Genomic DNA, 24,590 nt, shown 5'->3' with positions numbered 1-24,590 from the left:
AAAATCTATTCCTGTTTGGTACTTGCCAGGCTTCTCAGGGCCAGAAGGACAAATCTTACTCTGCCTAGGTCACTAGGTTCTTGTCTGCCTCCCTGATACTACTACTCCTGCTAACACACACACACACACACACACTACACACACACACTACACACACACACACTACACACTACACACACACACACACACACACACACTACACACACACACACACTACACACACACACTACACACACACACTACACACACACACTACACACACACACTACACACACACACACACACACTACACACACACACACACTACACACACACACTACACACACACACACACACACACACTACACACACACACACACTACACACACACACACACTACACACACACACACACACTACACACACACTACACACACACACACACACACACACACACACACACACACACACACACACACTACACACACACTACACACACACACACACACACACACACACACACACACACACACACACACACACACACACACACACACTACACACACACACTACACACACACACACACACACACACACACACACACACACACTACACACACACACACTACACACACACACCACACACACTACACACACTACACACACACACACACACACACACACACACACACACTACACACACACTACACACACACACACACACACACACTACACACACACACACACACACACACACACACACTACACACACACACACACACACACACACACACACACACACACACACACACACACACACACACACACACACACACACACTACACACACACACACACACACACACTACACACACACACTACACACACACACTACACACACACACTACACACACTACACACACACACACTACACACACACACTACACACACACACACACACTACACACACACACACTACACACACACACACTACACACACACACACACACACACACACACACACACACACACACACTACACACACACACACACACACACACTACACACACACACACACACACACACACACTACACACACACACACACTACACACACACTACACACACACACACACACACACTACACACACACACACTACACACACACACACACACACACACACACACACACACACACACACACACACACACACACACACACACACACACACACACACACACACTACACACACACACTACACACACACTACACACACACACACTACACACACACACTACACACACACACACTACACACACACACACACTACACACACACTACACACACACACACACACTACACACACACACTACACACACACACACTACACACACACTACACACACACACTACACACACACTACACACACACACACACACACACACACACACACACACACACACTACACACACACACACACACACACACACACACACACACACACACACGGAGCTGTCTTCACGTCATGGAGACAGAGAATTACATCTGCTTCAGGCCTTATCTGCCTGCCCCACAGGTTTCTCCTCCCTCCAGGTCTGAGTTGTGTCTGCCCCCAATCCCTTGCTGGCCTCAAACTCACAGACATCAGCCAGCTCTGCCTCCCAAGTGTTGGGATTAAAGGTGTGTGCCATCACACTGGGCCACAGGTTTCTTTGGAAGACTTCTCAAACTTTCTTATATGCACAGTTCACCTGGGAATTTGTCAAGCTGAGACTGAGTGAGGCGAGGCATTCTGGGTGCTCCCAGACCCCCATGTAAGGCAAGGCTGGCAGGCTGGAAGCCATTTGCAGGTTGCAAGTCTAAGCCTCCATCTGAGCTGGGCCCATAAACACCCTGGAAGTGCACTTATCTTACCTTGCTCTCCTGCTGAGCCGGGAGCCAGCCCCTGCACCTTGGCACCCCACTCACACGGACTACGCAGAAATCACCTACTACACAGACACTGGCATTCGGCCTTAGCCTCCCATCCACTCCCAGCTCACAAAGCATAGGATGCCCTGTGAGGCAGCAGCAGGCTGACGGCACGCCCACACTCACCTTGGCAATCTGGTCAAACTTTCCGAACAGCTCATTGAGTACCACCACCAGCTCCTTGGGCGAGCAGTCGCTGGCCAGCCGCGTGAAGCCCACGATGTCTGCATACAAGATACTAGTCCAGGTAGACAGAGCTTGGATCAGATCTCTGGGAAGTAGCCCTGCCTCTGCCCGCATCAGTCCCAAAGGCCAGAAGAGGTACTCCCATCCAGCATGGCCCATCTTAGTTCCAGAGGCCTCTCACTACAGCAGGACAGAGCACACTACCTACTACCACCACTGCTCAGCTCCCAGCACCCTCCCCCCCCCTGCACCTGCACCAAGAATCAAGAGCCTTGAACTCCCAGAGCACAACTCCCCTTCCTTACAATCCTCCCCAGGCCTGGAAAGAACCACAGGCGAGCAAGCTGAGATCCAGGGAGGTAGGTGGCAATGCCCTCAGGTCTATGGCCTGTAAGACCCCAGGCAGATAGATGCAGCCCTGACTTGTACTAACAGATATCTGTTGGGACATAATGCTGACACTTTGGGCAAAGACCCAGGTGGAGCTCCAGGTGACCACACTACACCTCACAAGAGATCCTGCACCCTGACCAATCGGTAAGGCCAAAGAGGGCCTGCCCTCCAATCCCTGTGTGGACTGAGGCTCCCCACAGAGCACTGTCTGCCCAGGGCCAGGGGACGCTCAAAGGATGCCTTACCCACCTGACATTCTGGTGCCGCTTGACGTAGAGGCTGTGAAAGTTGTTGTCAGGCATGTGGCGGTGGTCGCCACCCTCTCTGAGGCGCTCAATGATGGCCAGCTTCATGCCCATGGATATGTGAGCTGGGAGCACGGAGAGCAGCAGGTTCTCCTGGCACAGGGGGCAGAGCAGTGGGAGGACGGTGGAGACAGGCAGAGCATTAGCAGGCCCCAGGCTAGCCGCCTGGGTGGCATTCTTCCCACAGTTCTGCCCATGATGCATCACCCTGGTGGACCCTAACCCTGTCACCAAAGCCCCCAGGTCTGAGACCCACAAGGGACCAGCCACACAGCCACATGGACACTTGGCCCAGTGGAGGGATGACAAGGTGGGTACACAGTAGTCAGGGAGAAGGCAGGTGGGGACGCAGGTCCCTACCTGCTGGCGCTTCTCCACACGCAGCTTCCGGCGGATCTGGATGCACTTGACAGTGTAGATGAAGAGGTCCCGGGAAGCATCCTGAAGCTGGTGCTTGTGGAAGGCACCGGTGAAGTTCCCACCCAGGAGGATAACGGCATTGGCCAGGAGCTGAGGGCAGCCGAGGGCAAGCAAGGCTCAGCATGGTCCAGCCGGAACACTTGCTCAGCAAGACCCCCACAGCAGACACGGTGGCATTTGTCCCCAGTGTCTGACCCAAACACTCTTCAGGTTGTCATTTTTCCCTGGGTTAAGCAGAAAACTGAGACCAAGGTGGCAGCTGGTTCCCTAACGAGTTGCTATGACCACAGGACCAGGACTTGGGCCTTTGCCCTACCAGACACATACCTTGTCTGTTAAGACCAGGGTACCAGAGTCCAGGAATGCCAAGTACTTCCAAGGAGATGGTGGCTACCTCACTGAGCCCCAAACCCAGCTGGCTGCCCAGAGCTCTGCCCTCTCTCCCAGAAGTGGACATCTAGGCCAGCCAGAAGGAAGACACATCCCTGCACCCCAATGATGCGAATTGGGGGCACACTTACTCAACAGTCACACACACTAAGACTGGGGTTCTATCAACCTGGGGGCCCTGGGGAGAGACACTCAGGGCAGGCCCTCATCACAGCAGGGCCTGAGTCCACAGTTAAGACAGACAGGAAGGGACCCTGCCTGCCACCACAGGTCTGCAAGCATGTCCCCACCCAGCCTCTGTCACCCTCACCTGCAGCACCAGCTGTGCTCCGGACACGGACATCTTGAAGGCTCCTGTCACAGCTCCAAACACCAGGAGGTGGGAGACAGTGGAGACCATCCCCACTGTGACGGCTGCCCGCGTGCTGAGGGGCAGCAGCGCATACACCACAAAGACAATGAACAGGAAGAAAGGCACCTGGGGACAGTGCACCCAGACACTCAACACGGCCCAGGACGGAGCAGGAGAGGTCCTCAGCCTGTTGTTGCCTGGGGTATCCCAACCCTGGGATCTCTCACCCCTCCCCTGCATGGCTGGCAGGGACAGACACCGTAGGACATGAAGACACAGAGTGCCTTGCTCGCCATTGAATACTGAGTTTATGTCTGCCAGAGCCTCGGCTGTTGGTCTGGTAATCACTGGAAGGCTGCGATGGGGTCATCACTTGTTGCCTCCCACGGGCAGGGCAGCCTCACTCCCCCCCCCACCCCCCCACCCCGCAGTCTATGATTTCATGAGCCTGAGCCCACCAGGTCCCGGCCTGAGCCCACCCTATCACGGCCTGAGCCCACCCAGTCACAGAAAAAGGCACAGGCTCTGATGACACTTCACAGCAACTGTGACTAACTAAGGTAGACCAGTGCAACTTAACCAAGATCTCCAGCTGTCACTTGGGATAGCTAGCATAGTGAGTGAGCAGCCATCTTAGCCTCCACCTGGTGACAGGCCACTCAGGAACAAATTAACACAGAGGAACAGAGTCCTAAGCAGCCAGGCCACTGGAGCAAGGGCCAGCTCTACTCAGCTCTTCCTGGCTCTGCAACCCATTGGTGCCTTTCTGCCTCCTTGAGTTGGAATTCTGTTATCTCTAAACAAAATGCCAGATCCTATCCAAAATGTCAGATACCCAAAGGGACACTCTGAGAAGAGAGGCATCTTGGGGCCTTCTTAAATCCAGTGTTATAGCCCGCAGGGAGGCCACAGCACAGACCTGCCCTGGCCCACTCCCATAAATCCCAGGGCCACAAGTAGGCAGAAAAACTTCTGGTTGCATATCCCAACTGCTTGCACCCAAGCTCAGTGACATCAGCTCCCACCATTACCTGCTCCCACGCACAGGCTCCATTCTTCCAGGAGTCCCACACCAGCACGGAGCCGAGCATCATGAGGCAGGCCCAGGTGAGCAGAGCCAAGGCCCACAGCCATCGCCGCACCAGGCACTCAACATATACCAGCACATAGAGAGCCACAAACAGCGTCAGCGTGAAGAAGGCAGTGCCCAGGAAAGCCTGGTGTCTGGGGGGATCCTGGGTAGAGCAAACAGACAGAGTACCCTGATTTTCTCCCCAGGAGCAGCTACTCCTCCAAGAGTCCACCCAGAATCAATCCAAGCACCTCCCGCACAGCAGTGCTGGGCTCCCCGACACCTGGTCTCCCCATAACCTCAGCACTGCCTTTCCCAGTCACTGCAGCAGCTTGAGCACCCCCACCCTTCCCTAAGAGACCACTGCTCCCCTGTGGGGGGTAAGTGGGACCACAGGAGCCGGAATAGAGCAAAACCTTGCTTAAGTCCTGGAGGAGAGGAATCTGTGCCCAAGAACTGGCTTTGGAGGGACATAAAGAGCAGGCACCCCACACAGAGGAGGCACTGGAGTAGAGGTGGGGAGAAGGATCCAGAAGATGCATCCACAGACCCTAAGCATCATGAGGCAGAAGCTCAGGGCACCTCTGGACAATGACAGGAAAGTGGCGCCTGTGTTGTAGCGCAAGGTCTAGCTGTCCCTTTCCACTCCCTACAGGGCAATGCTGCCAACACAGAACTCCCTGCAGCCCCTATTACTTCAGGAGCTTCTGACTGTGTTTACAGCAAGCAGCAAAAAAGAAGAAAACAGCAGCTTCTCAACAGTCACACGCTGAATGACAAACAACTGCACCCAGCTAGTGGCTGCAGCAAAGCAAGGCACAGGTGGCTGTGAATTCAAGGCCAACCTGGGCTACATAATGAGACCCTGTCTCAAAAAAAAAGAAGAAAATAATAAAGAAAAGAAAAAGAGGATGATAAGGAACAGGAAGACGGGGTGGGGAGGAAGAGGAAAAGGAGAAGGGAAAGCAAGGGAAGGAGGAGATGAGGGGGAGAAAGAAAAATTCTGAGCTCATACATAGCCAGATTCAGAAAGGAATAACAGGGGTTGATTGGTGGTGTCTGCCATGGTCAGACACGGGAAGGAGGTGATATACAAGCCTTGACTCAGATCTTTAACAGGCTGAATTTCATGGTGGAAAAAAATAAAAAAACAAAAAACTGGAGTGACTTCATACAATTAATTATAACAGTGAAAATCAACCAGACTTCAAGATCAAATTCAAATTGACTTGTTTTCCACCCACCTAGCAATTCACAAAGAAAATGAAGCCTCAGCTAAAGCTAAGCTTTCCCCATCAGAACAGGGAGGCCAAAGTACCCTAGCCCAGGGCCTCACCTCGTGGCTGAAGGTGATGATGATGAGTGCAATGCAGGTGGCCACAGCCACCAGGAGGAGCAGGAGCAACAGAGGCCCGTGCTGGCTGGTAAGGCGGTACTTCTCATAGAGCATTGCCTGGTTGGGGCCTTCATCACCCTCATTTAGAAAGTAGCGCCCCTTGGCTGGCATCTTCTTCGTCAGTAGCGTGGTCCAGCAGCCTGCTCAGGAGCCCCACAGCCTGAGATACATCTGTCTCCTGACACTCGTATACGTGGCCTAGGCCTCTGGCCTCTCTGAGGCTAGCAGGCAGGACTGGGCCGAGGCACCCAGAGCCTGTGGCTCCATGGGCACATGGCACCAGCTCCAGTCACTGAGTGTTGGTCACTGGTGTCTTCAGGGTATCTAGGATGGGCTGACAGAACCTTCCAGGTCCTCAGATCTGTGGAGACAAAGCAGACCACAAGTGTTTAATGTCCATGGGCCAAATAAGGGCTGGCAGGACGGAAGGTGGGGCCAGTTCCATACAGTACCTGAGCACGTGAATTTCTAATTCAGAGTCGTTAGAAATGGAATTATGGATGCCAGGTGTAGTGGTACTAAGGAGGCTGAGACAGGAGGATTGTGAGGACATCTGGACTATATGACAAGACCCTGTCTGAATACGTTCCCAGCCCCTCAATCATGCCAGTCAGTTTCTAAGGGCCACAGGCACGTGTGACTTGTGGGCACTGCAGTGGATGGCACAGACCCACTTTCTCAGCCTGGAGACTGGCAAAACACACTGCCACTCAAAGCCTGACTAAGCCACTTCCAGTTCGGTGACCGACTTCCCAACATCCTGTGCACGGCCACACGCATCTCTTTTTCTAAGTGGATCCCTAGGGATCTCCACAGAGCTTGTCGCTCAACCTTCCTTAGTTCGCTGAGCTTCAGTAGAGCTACTGCCAGACCAGATGAGCACGGTGTAGGATCTGATCTAACCTCTGCTCTATTCCCAGGGTCCCTGTGTGAACAACACACTCTCTGGATGCCTGGGACTTAAGGACAGACAGTATCAGGATCCAGGTGGCTTGGGGAGACCGAGGGCACAGGCCCAGCTTGCACACGGCCATTTTCAACCTGGGCAAGACTGTGCTTGACCATGCTGAGCATCCACAAGACAGCATGTTTTCTTTTTATCTAGTTAGTTAGATTTTTTTGTTTTTGTTTTTGTTTATTTGAGAGAGGGTTTCTTTATGCAGCTCTGCCTGTCCTGGAACTTGCTCTGTAGACCAGGCTAGCCTTGAACTCAAAAGATCTACCTGCCTCTGCTTCCTGAGTGCTGGGATTTAATACATGTGTCACCACCACCTGGCTTATTTTTATTTTTAATTATGCATGTGTAAGTGTGTGTGTGTGTGTGTGTGTGTGTGTGTGTGTGTGTGTTGCATGTATGCAGAGGCCAGAAGAAGGCATCAGATGCCCTGGAGTTGGAGTTATAGGCAGTTGTGAGCCACTCAGCGTGGGCTATGGAAACTGGACTCAGGTCCTCTGTAAGAGCCCCAAGTACTCTTAACCACTAGCTGCCTCTCCAGTCCCAGATGTGTCTTTCTTATAGGTTTGTTTCTGTTTGAGACAGGGCCTCACTATGTAACCCTAGCTGGCCGGAACTCACTTTGTAGTCCAGGCTGGCCTCAAACTCAGAGACCCACTTGCCTCTGCCTCTCAAGTGTTAGGATTAAACACCACACCTAGCTTGAGCTGTGTCTTCTTAAAGTGACCCACAGACACAGAAGTTTTTTCTGATACAAGGAGTTGAACCTGGAACCTCACATATGCTAGTGAACACTCTATTGTGGAACTGCAGCCCCATGCCTCTTTTTTCTCTTTTCATTTTGAGACAGGACTTCATTAAGACACCCACGCTGGCCTTGAACTCATTCTGTAGCCCAAGTAGGCCTTGAACCTGCCATCCTTCTGCCTCGGCCTCCTTTTTTGCTGGGATTACAGGTATGTGCCAGCATGCCTGACCCACTCAGCATGCAAGTCCTACCTCATAGCACAGAAAGCACAGTCCGGGAGAGACAAGGCAGCCTTTACTATGAACCTAAAGGTGGACCCGGGCTGGCTGTGCTTCACCACAGGCCCCTCTATGCTTTGTATCAATGTCCATCAACACAACTGTGTGTTCCCAAAGGGCTTCCCAGCCACAATTGCGATGAGCCAGCTCAAGCTACTGCTTGCGGCTCAGGCTGTGACAATACTCTTGCTTGTCAACTTGACTATGTCTGGATTCAATTAAAATCAAGCATCTGGACACACCTACGAGGGGCTTATCTTAATTTGAAGTGGGAAGAGCCACATTTAATCTGGGTCACACCTTCTGGTGGCAGTCTATATAAAGGACATGGAAGAAGGAAGCTTTTGCTCTTTGCCTGCTTGCTCTGGCTCTCACAAGTCCATTCCTTCTAGCAAGTCCATTCCTTCACTGGCAGTAGAGTGAACCTTCTTCAGGGTTCCAGAGCTGAAGACCAGCTGAGACATCCAGGCTCATGGGCTGAGCAACTACTGGATCCTTGGACTTTCTATCACTAGACAGCATTGTTAGACTACAGCCTGTAAGTCATGCTAATAAATCCCACGTGTGTGTGTGTGTGTGTGTGTGTGTGTCCCATATATGTTCCATACATATCTCCTATATATAAATAATATATTCTAATACATTTGATATTTCTATGCATCCTAATAAATCACACACATATATATATATATATATATATATATATTTTTTTTTTTTTTTCCAGTAAGTTCTGTTCCTCTAGAGCAGTGGTTCTCAACATTCCCAATTCTACGATCCTTTAATACAGTTCCTCATATTGTGGTGACCCCAACCATAAAATTATTTTCATTGCTACTTCATAACTGTAACTTTGCTACTGTTATGAATCATAATGTAAATAGCTGATATTCACAGTATCTGATATTCAACCCCAAGAGGTCACGACCCACAGGTTGAGAACCAATGCTCTAGGGAGTCTTGAGAATCCTGACTAATACATAGGCTGACCTTACTAACCTTCAAGAGGAAACAGACATATATCAAAGCAAAACTACCAATGCATGCAAAATAAAAATAAATAAGTTAGCTGGGCAATGGTGGCACACACCTTTAATTCCAGCACTCGGGAGGCAGAGGCAGGCAGATCTCTATTAGTTCAAGGCCAGCCTGATCTACATAGCTAGTTCCAGGACAGGTTCCAAAGCAATACAGAGAAACCCTGTCTCAAAAACCAATAAATAAATAAATAATTTTTTAAAAGAGGAGAAATAAAAACAGAGCAGCCACACACAGACTCCACCTGGAGGCAGCTGCCTTATTGCAATAGAAGCCTCTCACAGAAGAACCATCTTGCACCAGGAACTGATGACCCCCTTTAGAAATGCCTCACTTTGAGGCAACAGGGTGGAGGACACAGTGTAGGCAGGCTGCCGGAGAGGTCACAAAGGGCAAACAGCTAGCTGTCAGTAGAAGCTTCAAAGAAGGAGGGAACAAAGCCCTCAGTGACTAAGGCACAGGATCCCAGGGAACCTACTCAGTGCCCACTGCTGTGAAGCCCCTGGCCATTCCTCCAGCTCTGCCTCCCTCTGCCTTTAGCGCAGGCCCAGGAACAGGAAGGAAAAAGCCTAGGGACTTGGGACTTGAGACTGCACCCAAGCAGCTGTCCACAAATACCTACCTGGGCAGAGGTCCTAGGCATAAGCCCAGGCTTCCCAAGGGCCTACAGCAGTAGACATATTGCAGATTGCTATCTAGGAGAATACTGTCTCTACAGGCTGGCAGTTCTGTTTGCACAAAGCTCCCTCATTTGCCTCTTCTCTATCTAGGCAGGCCACTCTCAGATCCATAGGAAGTGCTGACTAAGCACCAGCTGCATGTGCCCAGCCCTATGCTGTGTGCTGCAGAACAGGCGAGGCCCATCCCCGAGGAGTGCCCAGCTCCTCAGTAACTGCACACACATTCAACCATTTCCTAACACGTGCAAAGCTGAGCCCAGAGAGGCACGGCAGCTTGCCTAAGATCACACAGCTGAAAGTGCTTGCCAAAAGGGCTGGGACTCAAACCACAGCTCCTGGGAGCAGGCTTCTCCACTGTCACTCTAGGGGACAAAACCAAATGCCACAAGCACACAAACTGCAGTTCTGCCTGGCTCTCTGTCTCAGTGCCAAACACCAATGGGCTAGGACTGCTGGGCTGAGAAACCTCAGACACCAATGGTTGAGACAAGTCTCCAGAGACACTCCTCTACGCAAAGCCAGGCTGCAGGCCACCGGGACACATGTGTGTGGTGTGAGGACACACATGTGCACACTTCAACACATGCTCCTCTGGTTCCAGACATGACCTGTCTCCTCAAACACATAGCCAGGCTGAGGAGCTGCTGCACGCCCGAGCCCATGGGAAACCAGGCCTGGTAAACATTTGTATTTGTCAATCTAATTAGGCCATTTCCCGGGCAATAGGATGCTCCAGCCACAAGGATTCAGCCCACCCAGGGCTCTTATTCGGCCCCTGGAATAGCTGAACAGAGGGATACGAGACTACAGCTGGCAGCAAAGCTTCCTCCTGGCCCATTGAGAGGGCCAGGAACCCAGCAGCAGCAGCAGCCACTTCCATAGGCCAGCTCCACCCTGAGCCAGTTCCAAGGCTAGACCCAGACATATCACACCAGGGCAAGATTCAAGGTTCCTCCACAGACCCACCTCTTGCTTCCAGCCACTACATTGGCTGGCGACTGGGAACCCTTTGCCATAGCCCCCTCAAAAGTTCCTGTGGCTAGACTGAGATGGCTCAGTGGGCCAGAGCCTGTGCTGTTCGAGCATGAGGACCTGAGTTTAAATGGAAGAAGCTGGGTGCTCTCCCCTGAAAACCCAACACTGGGAACTGTGCAGAGATCTCTGGGGTTTTGTGATCACCAGCCCTGTCCAAAACACAGAGTGCTCCAGGTCCAGTGAGAGGCCCTGTCCTTGGGTCTGCACACTTGCCTGAAGGCCCACTGTTCCCAGTTCCCAGGTGTGGGAAGTGAGCTACAGACAGGTGCAGTCATTGCCATGGTCACTGTGATTTTCTTTTTCTTTTTTCCTTTCTTCCTTTCTTTGTTTCTTTCTTTTTCTTTCTTTCTTTCTTTCTTTCTTTTTTTTTTTTTTTGGTTTTTGTTTTTTTGTTTTGTTTTGTTTTGTTTTTTTGTTTTTTTTTTTGTTTGTTTTTTGGTTTTTTTTTTTGTTTGTTTTGTTTTGTTTTGTTTTGTTTTGTTTTTCAAGGCAGGGTTTCTCTGTCCTGGAACTAGCTCTTGTAGACCAGGCTGGTTTGGAACTCACAGAGATCCACCTGCCTCCCGAGTGCTGGGATTAAAGGCGTGTGCCACCGCCGCCAGGCTGAAAGCTATGATTTGAACACAGGCCATGAACAGCCCACTCCTCACCCTGCCTCTCACTCTCACAGAAAGCCCCTAACACCTCAATAGCGCCCCCTTTCCTGTACCCATCCCATAAGCCAGGGCAACATGATAGTAAAAAAGGGTAGGGGCTAAGTGGAGGCCATTAGACCTTTCCCTCTGCCCTACAGGGGCAGGGACCAAGCCAAGCAACAGGATCCAGGAGGGGTGCCTCATCCAGGAAGCCCTCCAAGCCACACACTCATTCCTTTCCTGTATCTCAGGCAGGGCTGGGGCCTTCTCACCAGTTCTAGCCAGTGGTCTCCATGTTCCTGAGCAAGACGGGAGGCTGGGATATCAGAGACAGGCACAGGGCTGGGCCTCCAGGCTGCCTGGGAGACCCACCCCCTAGTGGAACCAGCAGCTATATGTCCTAAACCACCCATGCTTGTATCACTTCCTTACCTAGACAGAGCTGGCAGGAACCCAGTCCAGCTTCCTCAGCGAGCCTGGGGCTGCAGAAGGCCTGGGGCCCTGGTGTCCTCAGAAAAGGGAAGTGGGGGCCTTGAGGCATGAGGGCTCCTCTGTAGGCCTGTGAGGAAGAGGGGCCCCACCAGGCCCTGGCCCCACCCCAGCCCGTTAATCTTCTACTCCTATCACTCCCACAACAGACCCTGTTCCCAGGCCTCAATGGGGGCCACTGGAGAGCGCCACCACCGGCAGAGCAGACGCCTCATTTTCTGAGGTCTCATTCTAAGCCACCCCTTTCAGAAGACCCTGAGCTTTATGCACATGCTACTAGAAGTGTCTGGGGTACCCAGAAAACCCCAGGACCAAGTGATCCCACCCTAGGGCCTCCCTCCCCAGCTTGGTCTTGCCCTAGAGCCCTGAGGGTCATGGCTTCCATGCTTTCTTTCAGCTCAGTATGTGCTGGTCAGATGCCAGTACTGGGCCTCAGTGAGCCCAGACAGGATGCTTTTCTGTCTGTCCTACAGCCGGTCCCAGCTAGTCTTTGTGAAGTAAGCCTGCAACAATGCAGGGTGAGGATGCAGAGCCTAGGAATGACCATGCGAAACAAAGACAGCAGCTGTCAGCTAAAAGGCAAGAACACCGGGGCTCCCCTTCCTAGAGCAGAGGAGCCCAGCCTGCGGCCTCATGTGCTATATGGCTCCCAGGGGTTGGAGTTCAGCCGCTCTGTACTGGCTGGTGGAGGGCCAGTGTTGCTCACACTGCAAGGGCCCTACCTTCCTCTGGATTGAAAAGGGGTCTACAAAGTTACAAGCTGCTGGGCCAAGCTTCCAAGGACAAAGGACATGTGAGTCCAAAGCTAAGGGCCAAGGAAGTCCTTCAGGACCAAACCCGAGCATTGAGGCCCAATCTGGGGGTGGGGGGTAAGTGTGGTAGGACCAGGTCCCAATTCTCCCTCCTATCCCTATCTCTGGAGGGCAGCCTGCCAAGCCCCGGGCAGAGCAATTATTTGAGACTCCCAGGGCAGCTAGCTTCAGCCTCCTGTTTTCTCGGGAATGGCTTTACTTGGCCCCAGGAGGTCCAGACTGTCACACCAGTCACTATCTTTCTGTATGTGACCCTGGGCAAGGCTCTTGTCTGAGTTGGGTCTCGATGTCCCCCTTTTCAAAAAAAAAAAAAAAAAAAAAAAAAGCAACTATAGCAGACCTCTGGGGGTTCTGCTGGGCCTTGGGTGGAAATCGCTTCACTCGGTGAAGAATCTGAAGGCTAAGGACAAACCAAGGGCAGGCTGGCACCACCCATGTGCTGAGGGAAAGAGTGGTCCTGGGCACTGCCACCCTCCCTTCTCCGGCACAGCAGGAGGCACCTGTCTCACGCCTGCGCAGCTTTTTTCTGTCTATAGGTGGGGTAGGGTTTGGGTGTCCATGGAGGCCAGAAGAAAGCATCAGATCTCTGCAGCTGGAGTCACAAGTGGCTGTGAACAACCAAAAGAGGGGCTGGGAACTGAACTTCAGTCCTCTGGGAGAGCACCAAAGTTCCCTTAACCACCGAGCCATCTCTCCAGCCCCTCATGGTTTGTGACAAGGGCTTACTATGTTGCTCAAACTGATTGAAACTTCAGATCCTCCTGACTCAGACTCAGAAGTGCCCAGTGCTGAGGTTACAGGAGTGGACCAGCACAGCTTCTCTGTTAGAATGCAAATACAACAGATGTGCCCACAAATCCGGTGAAGACTGGGGGACCTACCCCAGAAGAGCTGGTCATTCGTTCATTCCTTCACTCATCTCCCGGCATGCATTGCAAACACAGCAATAACACCTGTATACCAAGCACCTGGCCATGGCCAGCAGAAGCTGTCCAGGACAAGCTAAAAAACAGCAGAGGACTCAGGGCCTCCCTATCACGTCTGGGGACTCTGCACGCAGTGGGAGCCAGGCTACAGCTAACTGACTGACTCAGCCACCCAAGGGACACCAGCTGTGCCCGCCTCTTGTTTTCTTTAACCTTTTTTAAAGGTTTATTTAATTATGCATATGAGTGTTCTATTTGCATGTATGTCTACATGCCAGAAGAGGGTATCAGATTCCATTATAGATAGTTGTGGGCCACCATGTGGTTGCTGGGAATTGAACTCTGGACCTCAGGAAGAACATCCAGAGCTCTTAACTGCCAAGCCATCTCCCCAGCCCCTTCTTTAACTTTTTTACACTTATTTACTTTGTGGGTGGGTTCCCATGTCTGTAGGACAGAGGACAACTTGGGGGAGCATTTTTTGTTTGTTTGTTTGTTTTGTTTTTTTTTCTTTTTTTTTTTTTTTTTTTTTTTTTTTTTTTTTTTTTTTTTTTTTTTTTTTTTGTCTTCTTTCCCCACATGGATCCTGGGATTAAACCTAAATCACCAGTCTTGGTGACAAGTGCCTTTACCAGCTGAGCCATCTCACTGGTCCTGTCCCCACCTTGTGCTCCAAGTTCCACTAATTATGATTCATTCTTTTAAACGCTGCCCTCTAGCTCCTTCCACCCTTTAGAATGGAAACACTTTCACACCCATGCTGAACAGAGTTCTGATCCCCTTTCCCTTGATAAGGAAGAACAGAAAGCAGAAGTCTAACTGGCCTCAGGACCTCACTGATGCCAGGCCCAGCCCACACAGCAGTTGGGGAGGCTGCCTGCTGGCTTCACACTGTACAGGGCCTCACCCAGACACTGAGTTGCTGTGATGGACGGATGCAAAACCGAGCATGTGAGTCTTAGCTGAGGGCTGACCAGTGTCTCAACCAATACAGGAAGGGTTCTAAAGAGGTCAGGAGCCTATGCAAGCACTCTCATATCAACAGTCACATAGCTAAGGCTTTTTTTGGTTTAGTTTGGTTTGTTTTTTGTTTTTGTTTTTGTTTTTTTTTTTCTTTTTTTTTTCAAGGCAGGGTTTTTTGTTTGTTTGTTTGTTTTTGTTGTTTTTTTTTTCCGTGTAGCTCTGGCTGTCCTGGAACTCGCTGTGTAGATCAGGCTGGCCTCAAACTTAGAGATTCACCTGCCTCTGCTCCCTCCCAAGTGCTGGCACTAAAGGCATACTCCACCACTGCCAGGCTGGCTAAGGCCTTTTTAACCCAGTCCAAACTCAAGAGCCATAAAGAGAAGACTAACAAATCCAAGCATTTGAATAAACAAAATTTACTACTTTATTTGGAGAAAAAAAAAACCTTACCAAAAGAATAATCAACAGAAGAACTACACATGAGAGAAATACATTGCAACCCACATCACTGGGAGCTAATCTCCCCCATATGTGAAGAACACCTACAAATTAAAAAGACCAGGAATGAGAGAAGATACAAACCCAAAGGTCAAAGAAAAGTCAACTCAAATAGCTTTTAAACATTTGGAAAAAAGATGACATCAGGTATACTATATATTGGAAATATAAATTAAAACCGCCATGAAAAACTATCTTACCTATCTGATTGGGAAAGATGAGGACACATGATAAAGTCTGCGAAATGGGCACTCACACGATTATTCCTGGCAGAACATGTGTCAACTACATACACACACAGATACCTTTGAACTTAGCAAATCTACTGCAGTAATTGATTGTACACACACTCTTGCATGTATGCACGGACACATACAAGATTCCATCATGTTCCAATCAGGGGATGGTGGCCCACGACTTTAATCCCAGCACTTGGGAAGCAGAGGCAGGCGGATCTCTGTGCGTTCAAGCCCAGCCTGGTCTACAGAGTGAGTTTCAGGACAGCCAAGGCTACACAGAGAAACCTTGTCTCAAAAAAACCAATAAATAAATAAATAAATAAATAAATAAATAAAAACAAACAAACAAAAAACCCCCAAGATTCCATGTTCCACTGCTGGTGACAGCAAATGACTGAAGTGTGGCTACCACTCTAGGCTGGTACAGCACATCTTTGTGGTAGAACATGTATAGCTGTCCACGGTGTGCACAGCTCCCTGGGAAACTCTACAAAATCAATGCCAAGCCTGCTAGATACACACTAAAGCGGAACATGTTTCCCTTCCCACCAAAATCCACTCTGGTCCTAACAGCTAAATCTCAGTTCTCATTCTTACCACTGAGTTCTGTTGTCATATTGCCTGTGCAATTATAAAAAGTCTTAATAGAGGGGACTGAAGAGATGATTCAGTGGTTAAGAGCACTGACTGCTCCTCCAGAGGACCCGTTTGATTCCCAGAACCCACATGGCAGCTCACAACTGTCTCTAACTCCTGTTCCAAGGGATCTGACAACCTCATACAGACATTCATGCAAGCAAAACACCAATGCACATAAAATAAAAATAAATACTATTTTTAGAAAGTCTTAATAGAAAAAATGGCCCTTGGCTCTATCAGACACAGCTGCACGACTGCTCTATGCCTCAGTTTCCTCTTTTTGAAATGGAGGAGAAGAGCAGTCTGACCGCAAGGCTTAGCAAGGGCTAAGGAGTCATGAAGGCAAGGTGCTGAGCCAGCATCTGACACAGAGTGAGGACAGCCACGTGGTTCTGTTTCCAAACCAGCAAAAAGCATCAGGAGTGTGCAAAGAGCGAGCTGGGAAGAAACCCTGCCTCCAGTCTTGTCCAAAGCCCACAGCACTGGCTCCTGCGGAGGGCAGAACAGAAGTCACCTCCTCAAGCTGCATTTTGGGGTCCCAGGCAGCAGCAGAGCTGATACCTTGGGTCACATCCATCTGGGCCCTGAAGAAGTAGCCATACAGTAACTGTGGAAGGGGCTGGGGATGCTGGTGTGAGCTGGGGGAGCTGGCAGGTGACATCCCGGAAAGTGCTGGACACTGCCCTAAGCCAGAGAGTCTCAGGCTTGCCAACCGACTGACGTGTTCTGCAGCCTCTGAACATGGCCATGAGGCCTCCGTCTCTTCAGGAGCTGCTGCTAGCCCTGGCACACACCTCTGGGATCCTAGCCTACAGTCCAAGGCTCACTGCCTGGGGTGGCAGAGATTTGAACTCAGCCTTGCCTCATTCCAAGGTCCAGCCTCATTCTCTCTTTCTTTTTTAAATTCAATTCGTTACTTTTTAATACTTTATTTTTGACTTTGATGTATATGGGTGTTTTGCCTCTGTGAGGTATATGCACCATATGTCCACCTGTTCTGAGAAGACCAGAAAAGTTCACCTGATCTCCTGGATCTGCAGTTACAGGTGGTTGTGAGCTGCCATGTGGGTGCTGGATTGAATCTGGGTCCTCTGGAAGAGCAGTCAGTGTGTACCCTTAACTTCTGAGCCAACATGCCAGCCATAAATTCAACTTATTAATTTTATCTTATGTGTGAGTGTTTTGCCTGAATGTTTTTGTGCACCACGTGTGTGTCCAATCTCCTAGAACTGGAATTAAGGATGGTTGTGAACCACTGTGTGAGTGCTGGAACAGCAAGTGCTCTTAACCACTGAGCCATCTCTCCAGACCCCAGGCTCATTCTGAACTTTTCATTTGCACACTTTGATGTACACTGTGCCAAGCAAGACGGCCACACAAAGCTACACACCCATCCACAGTGGTCCATCACAGGCAGTGCTGAGTTCGGCTTGTCCTCTTCCCTTTAAAGTCCCTCTACATTTGAGCAGGTCAGCATCCTACATTGCAGCAGCTGGTTGGGGGCCTCTCTCTGCACTGATCTAATGAACTTCCTTTAGGAAACACTAGCTTTAGTCTCCTAGATCCAACTGAGAGCTCCTCCCCATCTCCAGGCCATGGTGGCAGCTCCCTAGGAGCTCCTCGAGACTAGGGGTCCACTTCCACCTGAGCCTCGGTCAGACAGGGTGGGGAGACCTTCCCGAAACCAGCCTGACTTTGTCCTCCTGGGTAAAGGAAGGGAGAGAGCCTCTGTGGCTCTCCTCAGCTCAGCAGTTGCCCTCAGGAAGTTTCCAGGTAGGGACACCTTCTCCTACTTAGCTCCATGACCCAGGCAATTCTTAACCCTCTCCAGACCTGGTCACTCCAGGGTTCCCAAGCTTCTGCCCTGCTTTTTCAGCAGAGAGATATAGGAGTGAGCAGCCTGCCCCATCAGAACCCAGCATGACACCTAGGGAGGCCAGCAAGGCCTCTGTTCCTACAGCAGCCTGAGGCAACCACCTGTCCCAGAAGCCCAACAGCCCACACAGCAAGCACCAGCTGTGGAAAGGCCTCCTCAGCCTCGTGTCCTGAAAGCCTCGCCCCCCAGACTTCCTGAGAGCCCTGTCAAGGCCAAAAGGACCTGTCCACAATGGGGGAGGGGCAGGCCTGAGAGCCGGAAGCGCTAGTCTTCAGGGAAAGCAGCACCCACCTCACCCCCCACCCATGTCCCCTAAACCACAGACCAACTTCCGGAGCCACACCTACCCACAGGCTCAGACGCCCTTCCCATGGCGACCTGAAGCCTGGGTAGCCTCCTCTGGTTCCTTGATCCTTCCCCAAACTCCAGCCTTCCAGAGCTAGGCTGTAGGCTGCATGCTAAAGACACACATGAAGGAGGCTCTGTCTCAGCAGGCCCTGCTCCCCAAACCCTGGCCTCCCTGGAGGACAGAAGACAATCTTCCAAGGCTCTGCCAGAACACAAAGAACACCAAGCTAGTCCCCCTGCTTACCCCAGCCCAAAACTCGGCAACTTCTTGGGCCTTCCTGGTGGCTGTGGGGTTTGACTTATTTAGCTTCCCCAAATAAGCCCCACCCTTTCATCGTTGGGTCTGGGTGCCTGAAAATGCTGCCCATTGCCCACCTTCCAGCACATCCACCGGACAGCTCCAGCCCTGCTGAGTCAGCTCCTCTAGGAATACCACCCAGGCCCTCCGGCCTGGCTTCTATGCCCATGTTGGCTTCCCCGAGTCTGCCCCTCCCATAAAGCTATGCCAATGGGCTATACACTGCCCAACATCTTGCCTAGCGGGCACGCAGACCCTACTCCACTCTGCATTAGAGTCAACACCTCATGGGCAGTGTAGGCAGGCCAAGCATGGGGTCCAGTTTGACCTCAGTAAAGCCACCTTGTCAGTCTACAAATGCTGAAAGCTGGAAGGGGTCCACCCTGCTGTCCAGGCCCCCAGTGCTATCACCAACTACTCTCTGGACTCCCGCCCTCCACCAGGACCAGGGTAAGATGCTGAAGCCACAAGGATCAAAACAGTACGGGGTTCCTGTACAACACATGTGAGGAGAGGGAAACCATGTGATAAACTCAGTAAATGAGGAGAGGAAACAGGAGGGTGGACAAGGTGCCCACAATGGAAAAACAGCAGAGCTTAGAGGCTGAGAGTTCAAATTCTGAGCTCAAAATCAGAGTGCGGATCTCACTCCACCCGGAAGGTGCTGTGTGGCTTTAGACATGCTTACTAACCCCTCTGGGCTTCAGTCTCCTGATACAAAGGATGAACTGGTAATGGTACCTAAGTATTAGTGGCTTCTTACAAGAGATAGTAAGCAGGAGCTAGAGGGATACAGCACCACAGTCATGCCAGCGTACTCTAACACATGAGGCTGGCAGCCTAAGAAACCTTGATGTAGAAGGACTAGGATTGTCTCCCCAGGGATATCCATCTCACTGCCTGAAAGCCCCTGCCCTCCCCCAAACAGCTCTTCTCTCTTATTCCCCTGACATACCAGTCCTGCCCCCTGAGCCCCTCGGCATCACCAGCATCACCGCGCACCCCACCCAAGGGCTGAGTGATGGCCCCAGGGAGTCTGGGTGTTTCAAAAGAGGCCACCTCCCATTAGTCAGGCCCCATCAGAGCAGGACCTTCAGCTCACTCCAAAGGGCTCCTCCTTCCCAGCTAGATGGGGTGCTGAAGACAGATGGGAAGCAGGGCCTGTCAGCTGCAGAGGTGGATGCACTGAGGCCCAGAGAGGGGGTGACTGTTCCTGGAGACAGGGACACACACACCCAGCCCATGGGCCCCAAGTCCATATTCTTCTGAGTGGGAGACTAGGAGACGGGCCATGGACAGAGCTGTGCCCTCCCACAGCACTTGCCAGGGAAATGCACACCGGCCTGGTGCCTGCAGAGCCTGGGGCCTTCAGTTGTCCCACATGTGCTCCAGAACCCTGCTTCTCCCTATTCAGCCAGTGAGAAGCAATGACATAAGGCATCTGGGCCTGGGACATGAGACTAAGCCACTTCCTGTGGACCAGGTGACAATCCAGGTTCAGGGTTCCAGAAGCGCCGTTGGTACCCTTCCCTCCTTCAGGGAATATCACGGTCCCCAGGTCCCAGCCTGCCATTATGCAAAAAGGGCATGAGTATCTTCCAGGAGCCAGGCCTCCGATCCAGGGCCACGGCCACTCTGTTAGGGCCAGCTGGGTGCTGATGCCCAGGGAGGAAGCAAGGAAGGTGACCGTGGAGGTCTGGAAAGCATCCTGAGAAATGGGGTAGAGTAGCAGAGATTTCAAGAAGGCCTCAGTTGCAGGGAATTCCTTCTAGTGGCCATGGGTGGGGATGAGGGACAGAGATAGGCACAGAGGCACAAGAAGAGGACATAAGAAGGAAGATGTCCAGTGACCACAGGAACCTGCCACAGAAAAGGGGGTTGACCAGAGCCAAGGGTAGGAGGCAGCTGCCACATGTACGGACTTAGGGCAAACACACTGAGACCCCTTCTTGGCAGACCCCAGGATTCCTGAAAAGGGTCCTCGCAAAGGAGCACCAGCCAAGTAAGTGCAAGCATGCAGTGTGGATGCTGTGCTGGTGGGCAGAGAGACTGCACAGGCAGACAGCAGCAGAGAGCCAAGCCAGTGTTGTGAGCAAGTCAGGGGTCTGGCCACGAGTGGGCAAGGGGACAGGGACAGTGCTGAACGGAGAGAACGGGTTTGATGGGAGGCTGATGGAGCCCACAGCTGACCTCTGCAGGGCAGAAACTGGCCTCACACTGTTTGTTAGAGATCTTGATATGGTGGACTTCTTACAGGGTCCAGGCTGGCCACCCCTCATTGTGTGCTGGCCACCCCTCATTGTGTGCTGACCACAGGGTTTACTCAGTTCTACCAAACCAGCACCTAGACCACGCTACATACAGCCTGCAAGGACAGCAGATGACAGCAGGAAAGCTCTGTTCTGGGTGTCCCTGGAGAAAGCCAGCTAGGGAAATAGAGCTCGGGGGTCTGAACCAAGATTGGCGAAACCCGGCCATGATGCAATGCTGAAACCCTGTGCAGCAGCAGGTTAGGCCGGATGCCTGCGGCTAGCTGGAGGTGCTGTGCCACTCTGCATCAGAGGGCAGAAGGCCAATGGACAAGAGAGCAGGCCACAAAAGAAATACCCCTCCCCCAAGCAGCAGAAGCAGCCGATGCTCCACAAGCCGCCATCAGAGCATGCCTCTGACCCTCATATTTACCTACCCGGTACCACTAGCCCCTTCTTACATATGAGAAAACTGAGGAACAGAGAGAAAAAGTGACTTACAGAAGGGACACCAGCTATCTGAGACTTCCCACTAACCCTGTCTCCTACCCAAGGCAGGAGAGAGCCCTGTGATACGATAATGACCAGCATTTCTGGGGCACTGGAGACCAACAGCAAGCCATTTCACAGCAGACACAGGCTCCATTCCTTGCTGACCCTGTAAAGTAGGGTTCTGCTGGCATGGGGGCTGGGTAGCCCGATGACCCCTTCGAATTCATTCCCAGTCTGGTTCTGCACAGGCCTGTCTAGTTCAGTGAGTGCTTCCTCTTTGAAGCCTGAAAAGCCTGAGCAGGGACTACTGTGACATGGGCCTGCTCAGTGACCCCTCCGCCTGCTCCCACGAAAACCAAGATCATTCTCCAGCTGGGCTAAGAACCACCTTGTGCCCAGCAAAGGGGGTGGGGAGGTTGCCTGCTTAGTATAAAGGACCCCACAGTTGTGTCTTCTGGGGCAGAAGGAATGAGAGGCCACACCAAGGGACAGACCACCTTGCTGCTCAGGATGACTCAAGCAATAATGGAGTGGCAAGGACGCATTGTCCTGGTACAGCTCTCTGCTGAGGTTGGACACGACTACATGGCCAAGAAGGCTCAGCCCAGCTAAGGACTCAGGTGGGCAGGCATATGGAAGGTCCCATGTCATCTACCATTTCGCAATGGGTCCCAAGACAGCAGTCACACTGCACAGGGACCTCTCTTTGAGAAAGCTGACTCTAGCTGGCGTGGAGGCTACTACCATTAGTCCCCCCAACTAGTCCGCAACAGAGCTCCTGTTCTCTGCTTTGACCCTGTACCTCACCAGAAAGGAATCACCCCCAAGCATGGTGGCCCACGACCCTTGTAGTGCACAGGTAGGGACTGGATGACTTGACCCAGACAACACAGGCTACAGCCTCTGACACACGGTCAAAGAAACAGTCTCAGGCTGTAAGGGTGCTCACTCGTCCTTCAGACAGGGTCAAGCTGGACCACTGTCTTCCTTCCAAGACTACTATGGCCCTTGCCATGTCCACCTCCATTCCCTAGAGCCCCAGGACCAAGTCCTAGCATGGAGGCCTTTACAGCACCATTTCCAATCCTGGAAGTCAGGCACTAGGACACAGGCTCTTCTTCCAGCTCCCACAGTGTTGCCTTACCTCCTTCCACTGAAACTCTCCTGCCCCACCCGCCATCCCCCACCCACCACCCACCCCGACACCACACAGACACCTGGCACAGGGAGCCCCAGAACACAAGGTACTCTACAGAAACGAAGAGACCTCAAGCCTGGACTTCCTGCAGTGTGTCTTGCTTCAGACTTCCTCTGAAGCCCAACCCTCCTCGATGCGGTCTCCCTGCTCTCCAAGACAATAACACATTCCATGCCAGATTCAGTCTCTCTTTACACGTGTTTTGTTTGGATTTTTACAAAACTCACTCAAACATTAAATACTTAAATTTTAAATGTATTCATTCACACACAGGCTGAGACCTCCTGAGCAACAATAAATGATCCATGCCGTGAGGCCCGTGGGTCTAGACCGCCCCTCACATCACATTTACAGCTGAGAGCTGGTGACAGAGCCTTCTAGGCAAAGCCAGCCCATATTGTGGCCTCCAGTCCAAGCCTTTGAAATCTGTTTTGGCCCCACATCCAGACACCATGCCACCCTCTCCCAGCAGCTGGACAGGGGGAATGGCCCCTGAACGGGGAAGCAGCACCTACCCGTCCACTCTGTGCCATGTGCGTGGAACCCCCTCCAAATGCCCCTCCTTGATCCTAGAGCCTTGAAACAGAGGAAAAGGAATTGTTCCCTCTTTCTTAGACATTTTGGTTTTCTTTCTCTTAAGTGAGTATCACTTTCAGAATATTTTGTCTAATTTTTTTTTCTGTCTTATTTTCGGTGCTGCTCCTCAGGAATGCTAAGCAAGTATTCTACCACTGAGCTACACCCCAGCCCCCACATCCAGAATTACTTTTGTTGCTTTGTTTAATAAGTTTCCTTGATAATTTTCTGTGAGAAAAAAAAATGAAATGTACTTGTAAATATAAAAGCACAATCTTGAAAGAAACACGGGAATCCAAGAGTATGCCGTTGCCAGAATTCCAGGTAACAGGGCCAAATGAGCAGCATCGCTGCCTAAGACCTGTTTTGCAGCACCGGTTTTGCCAGACTGGGAAAAGCCAGGGCCAAACTGTCTGGGTTTCCCAGTGAGGAGCCGCCCTCCCAGCTGTCTGAACAGGAGACTGAGGAGCCCCCTCTCCTCACCAGCTGGCCCAGCCCACCAGCAGCCAGGCCTGGGCTCACCTCTTTCCCACAGGCCTGGGACCCAAAGCCCGGGCCAAAGAACAGACGCATTCTATGCCCAAATCAAATCACACTTTACCTGGCTCTTCCGAGGCACTAAAGCCACCCAGCCAAGCTCTGTGCCTGCAGGGAGGTGGCTGGACCCTGGATACCCTTGCTCCGAAGGCGTCCTGTCTCACACATGGGAAGGCTCCCTCCACCGGCTACCTAATGAGAGTGAGTCACATCTGGGACCCACCACTTCCTGCTCGGCAGTGGTAACCGGCAAGAGGGCTAACTAAAGCTGGGCCCTCAGCTCCGCTCAGCTCCTGCTGTGGTGGGGGTGTGAGGAGGGCCCCTCTCCCGCCACAGGAGTGGGGGAGCTGCCAGGCCAGGCTCCCAGACCCAATGACTTCATGGAAATTTGAAGCTTGAAGCTGGAACAATTTAAAAAAAAATTATAAAACAAGAAGTGAAAATCTCCATTAGAAGCCCCAAGACGATTGCTCCAACCAGAGAGCAGATGCATCCTTACTGAGCAATTAAAGATGACAGCCTGGCACAAGCCTCCAGCTCAGCCACTCCCAGACAGGCCCCTTCCCTCTGTGGACTCATTCCACTGGAGTGATGTAGGGGGCTGGGGAACCCATCTGAGAGG

The 24,590-nt window shown here is 51.7% G+C and overlaps 1 protein-coding gene across 2 annotated transcripts in view; it reads right to left on the bottom strand.

Annotated features, from left to right (window-relative positions):
* Adcy7 (adenylate cyclase 7) overlaps positions 1–24,209 on the bottom strand; it is a 41,469-nt gene extending 17,260 nt beyond the window's left edge. The window contains exons 1-7 of one of the 2 annotated variants that reach the window (XM_051195082.1): positions 24,033–24,209; positions 6,403–6,823; positions 5,026–5,229; positions 3,953–4,120; positions 3,193–3,342; positions 2,777–2,925; positions 2,075–2,186 (exon numbers count right to left, since the gene is read on the bottom strand). In XM_051195082.1, the coding sequence (XP_051051039.1) occupies positions 2,075–2,186; positions 2,777–2,925; positions 3,193–3,342; positions 3,953–4,120; positions 5,026–5,229; positions 6,403–6,573 (954 nt within the window). In that variant the 5' untranslated portion in view covers positions 6,574–6,823; positions 24,033–24,209. Of the gene's footprint in view, positions 1–2,074; positions 2,187–2,776; positions 2,926–3,192; positions 3,343–3,952; positions 4,121–5,025; positions 5,230–6,402; positions 6,824–24,032 lie in introns of those variants that run through there. The other variant, XM_051195083.1, reaches the window with a different exon arrangement.
* Between the last annotated feature and the right edge of the window lie 381 nt (positions 24,210–24,590).

The sequence above is a fragment of the Phodopus roborovskii genome, unplaced genomic scaffold, assembly GCF_943737965.1.
Source record: "Phodopus roborovskii unplaced genomic scaffold, PHOROB, whole genome shotgun sequence".
NCBI classification, from domain to species: Eukaryota; Metazoa; Chordata; class Mammalia; order Rodentia; family Cricetidae; genus Phodopus; species Phodopus roborovskii.
Note: the sequence above shows the minus strand (reverse complement) of the source record. Positions and strands in the feature narration are given on the sequence as shown.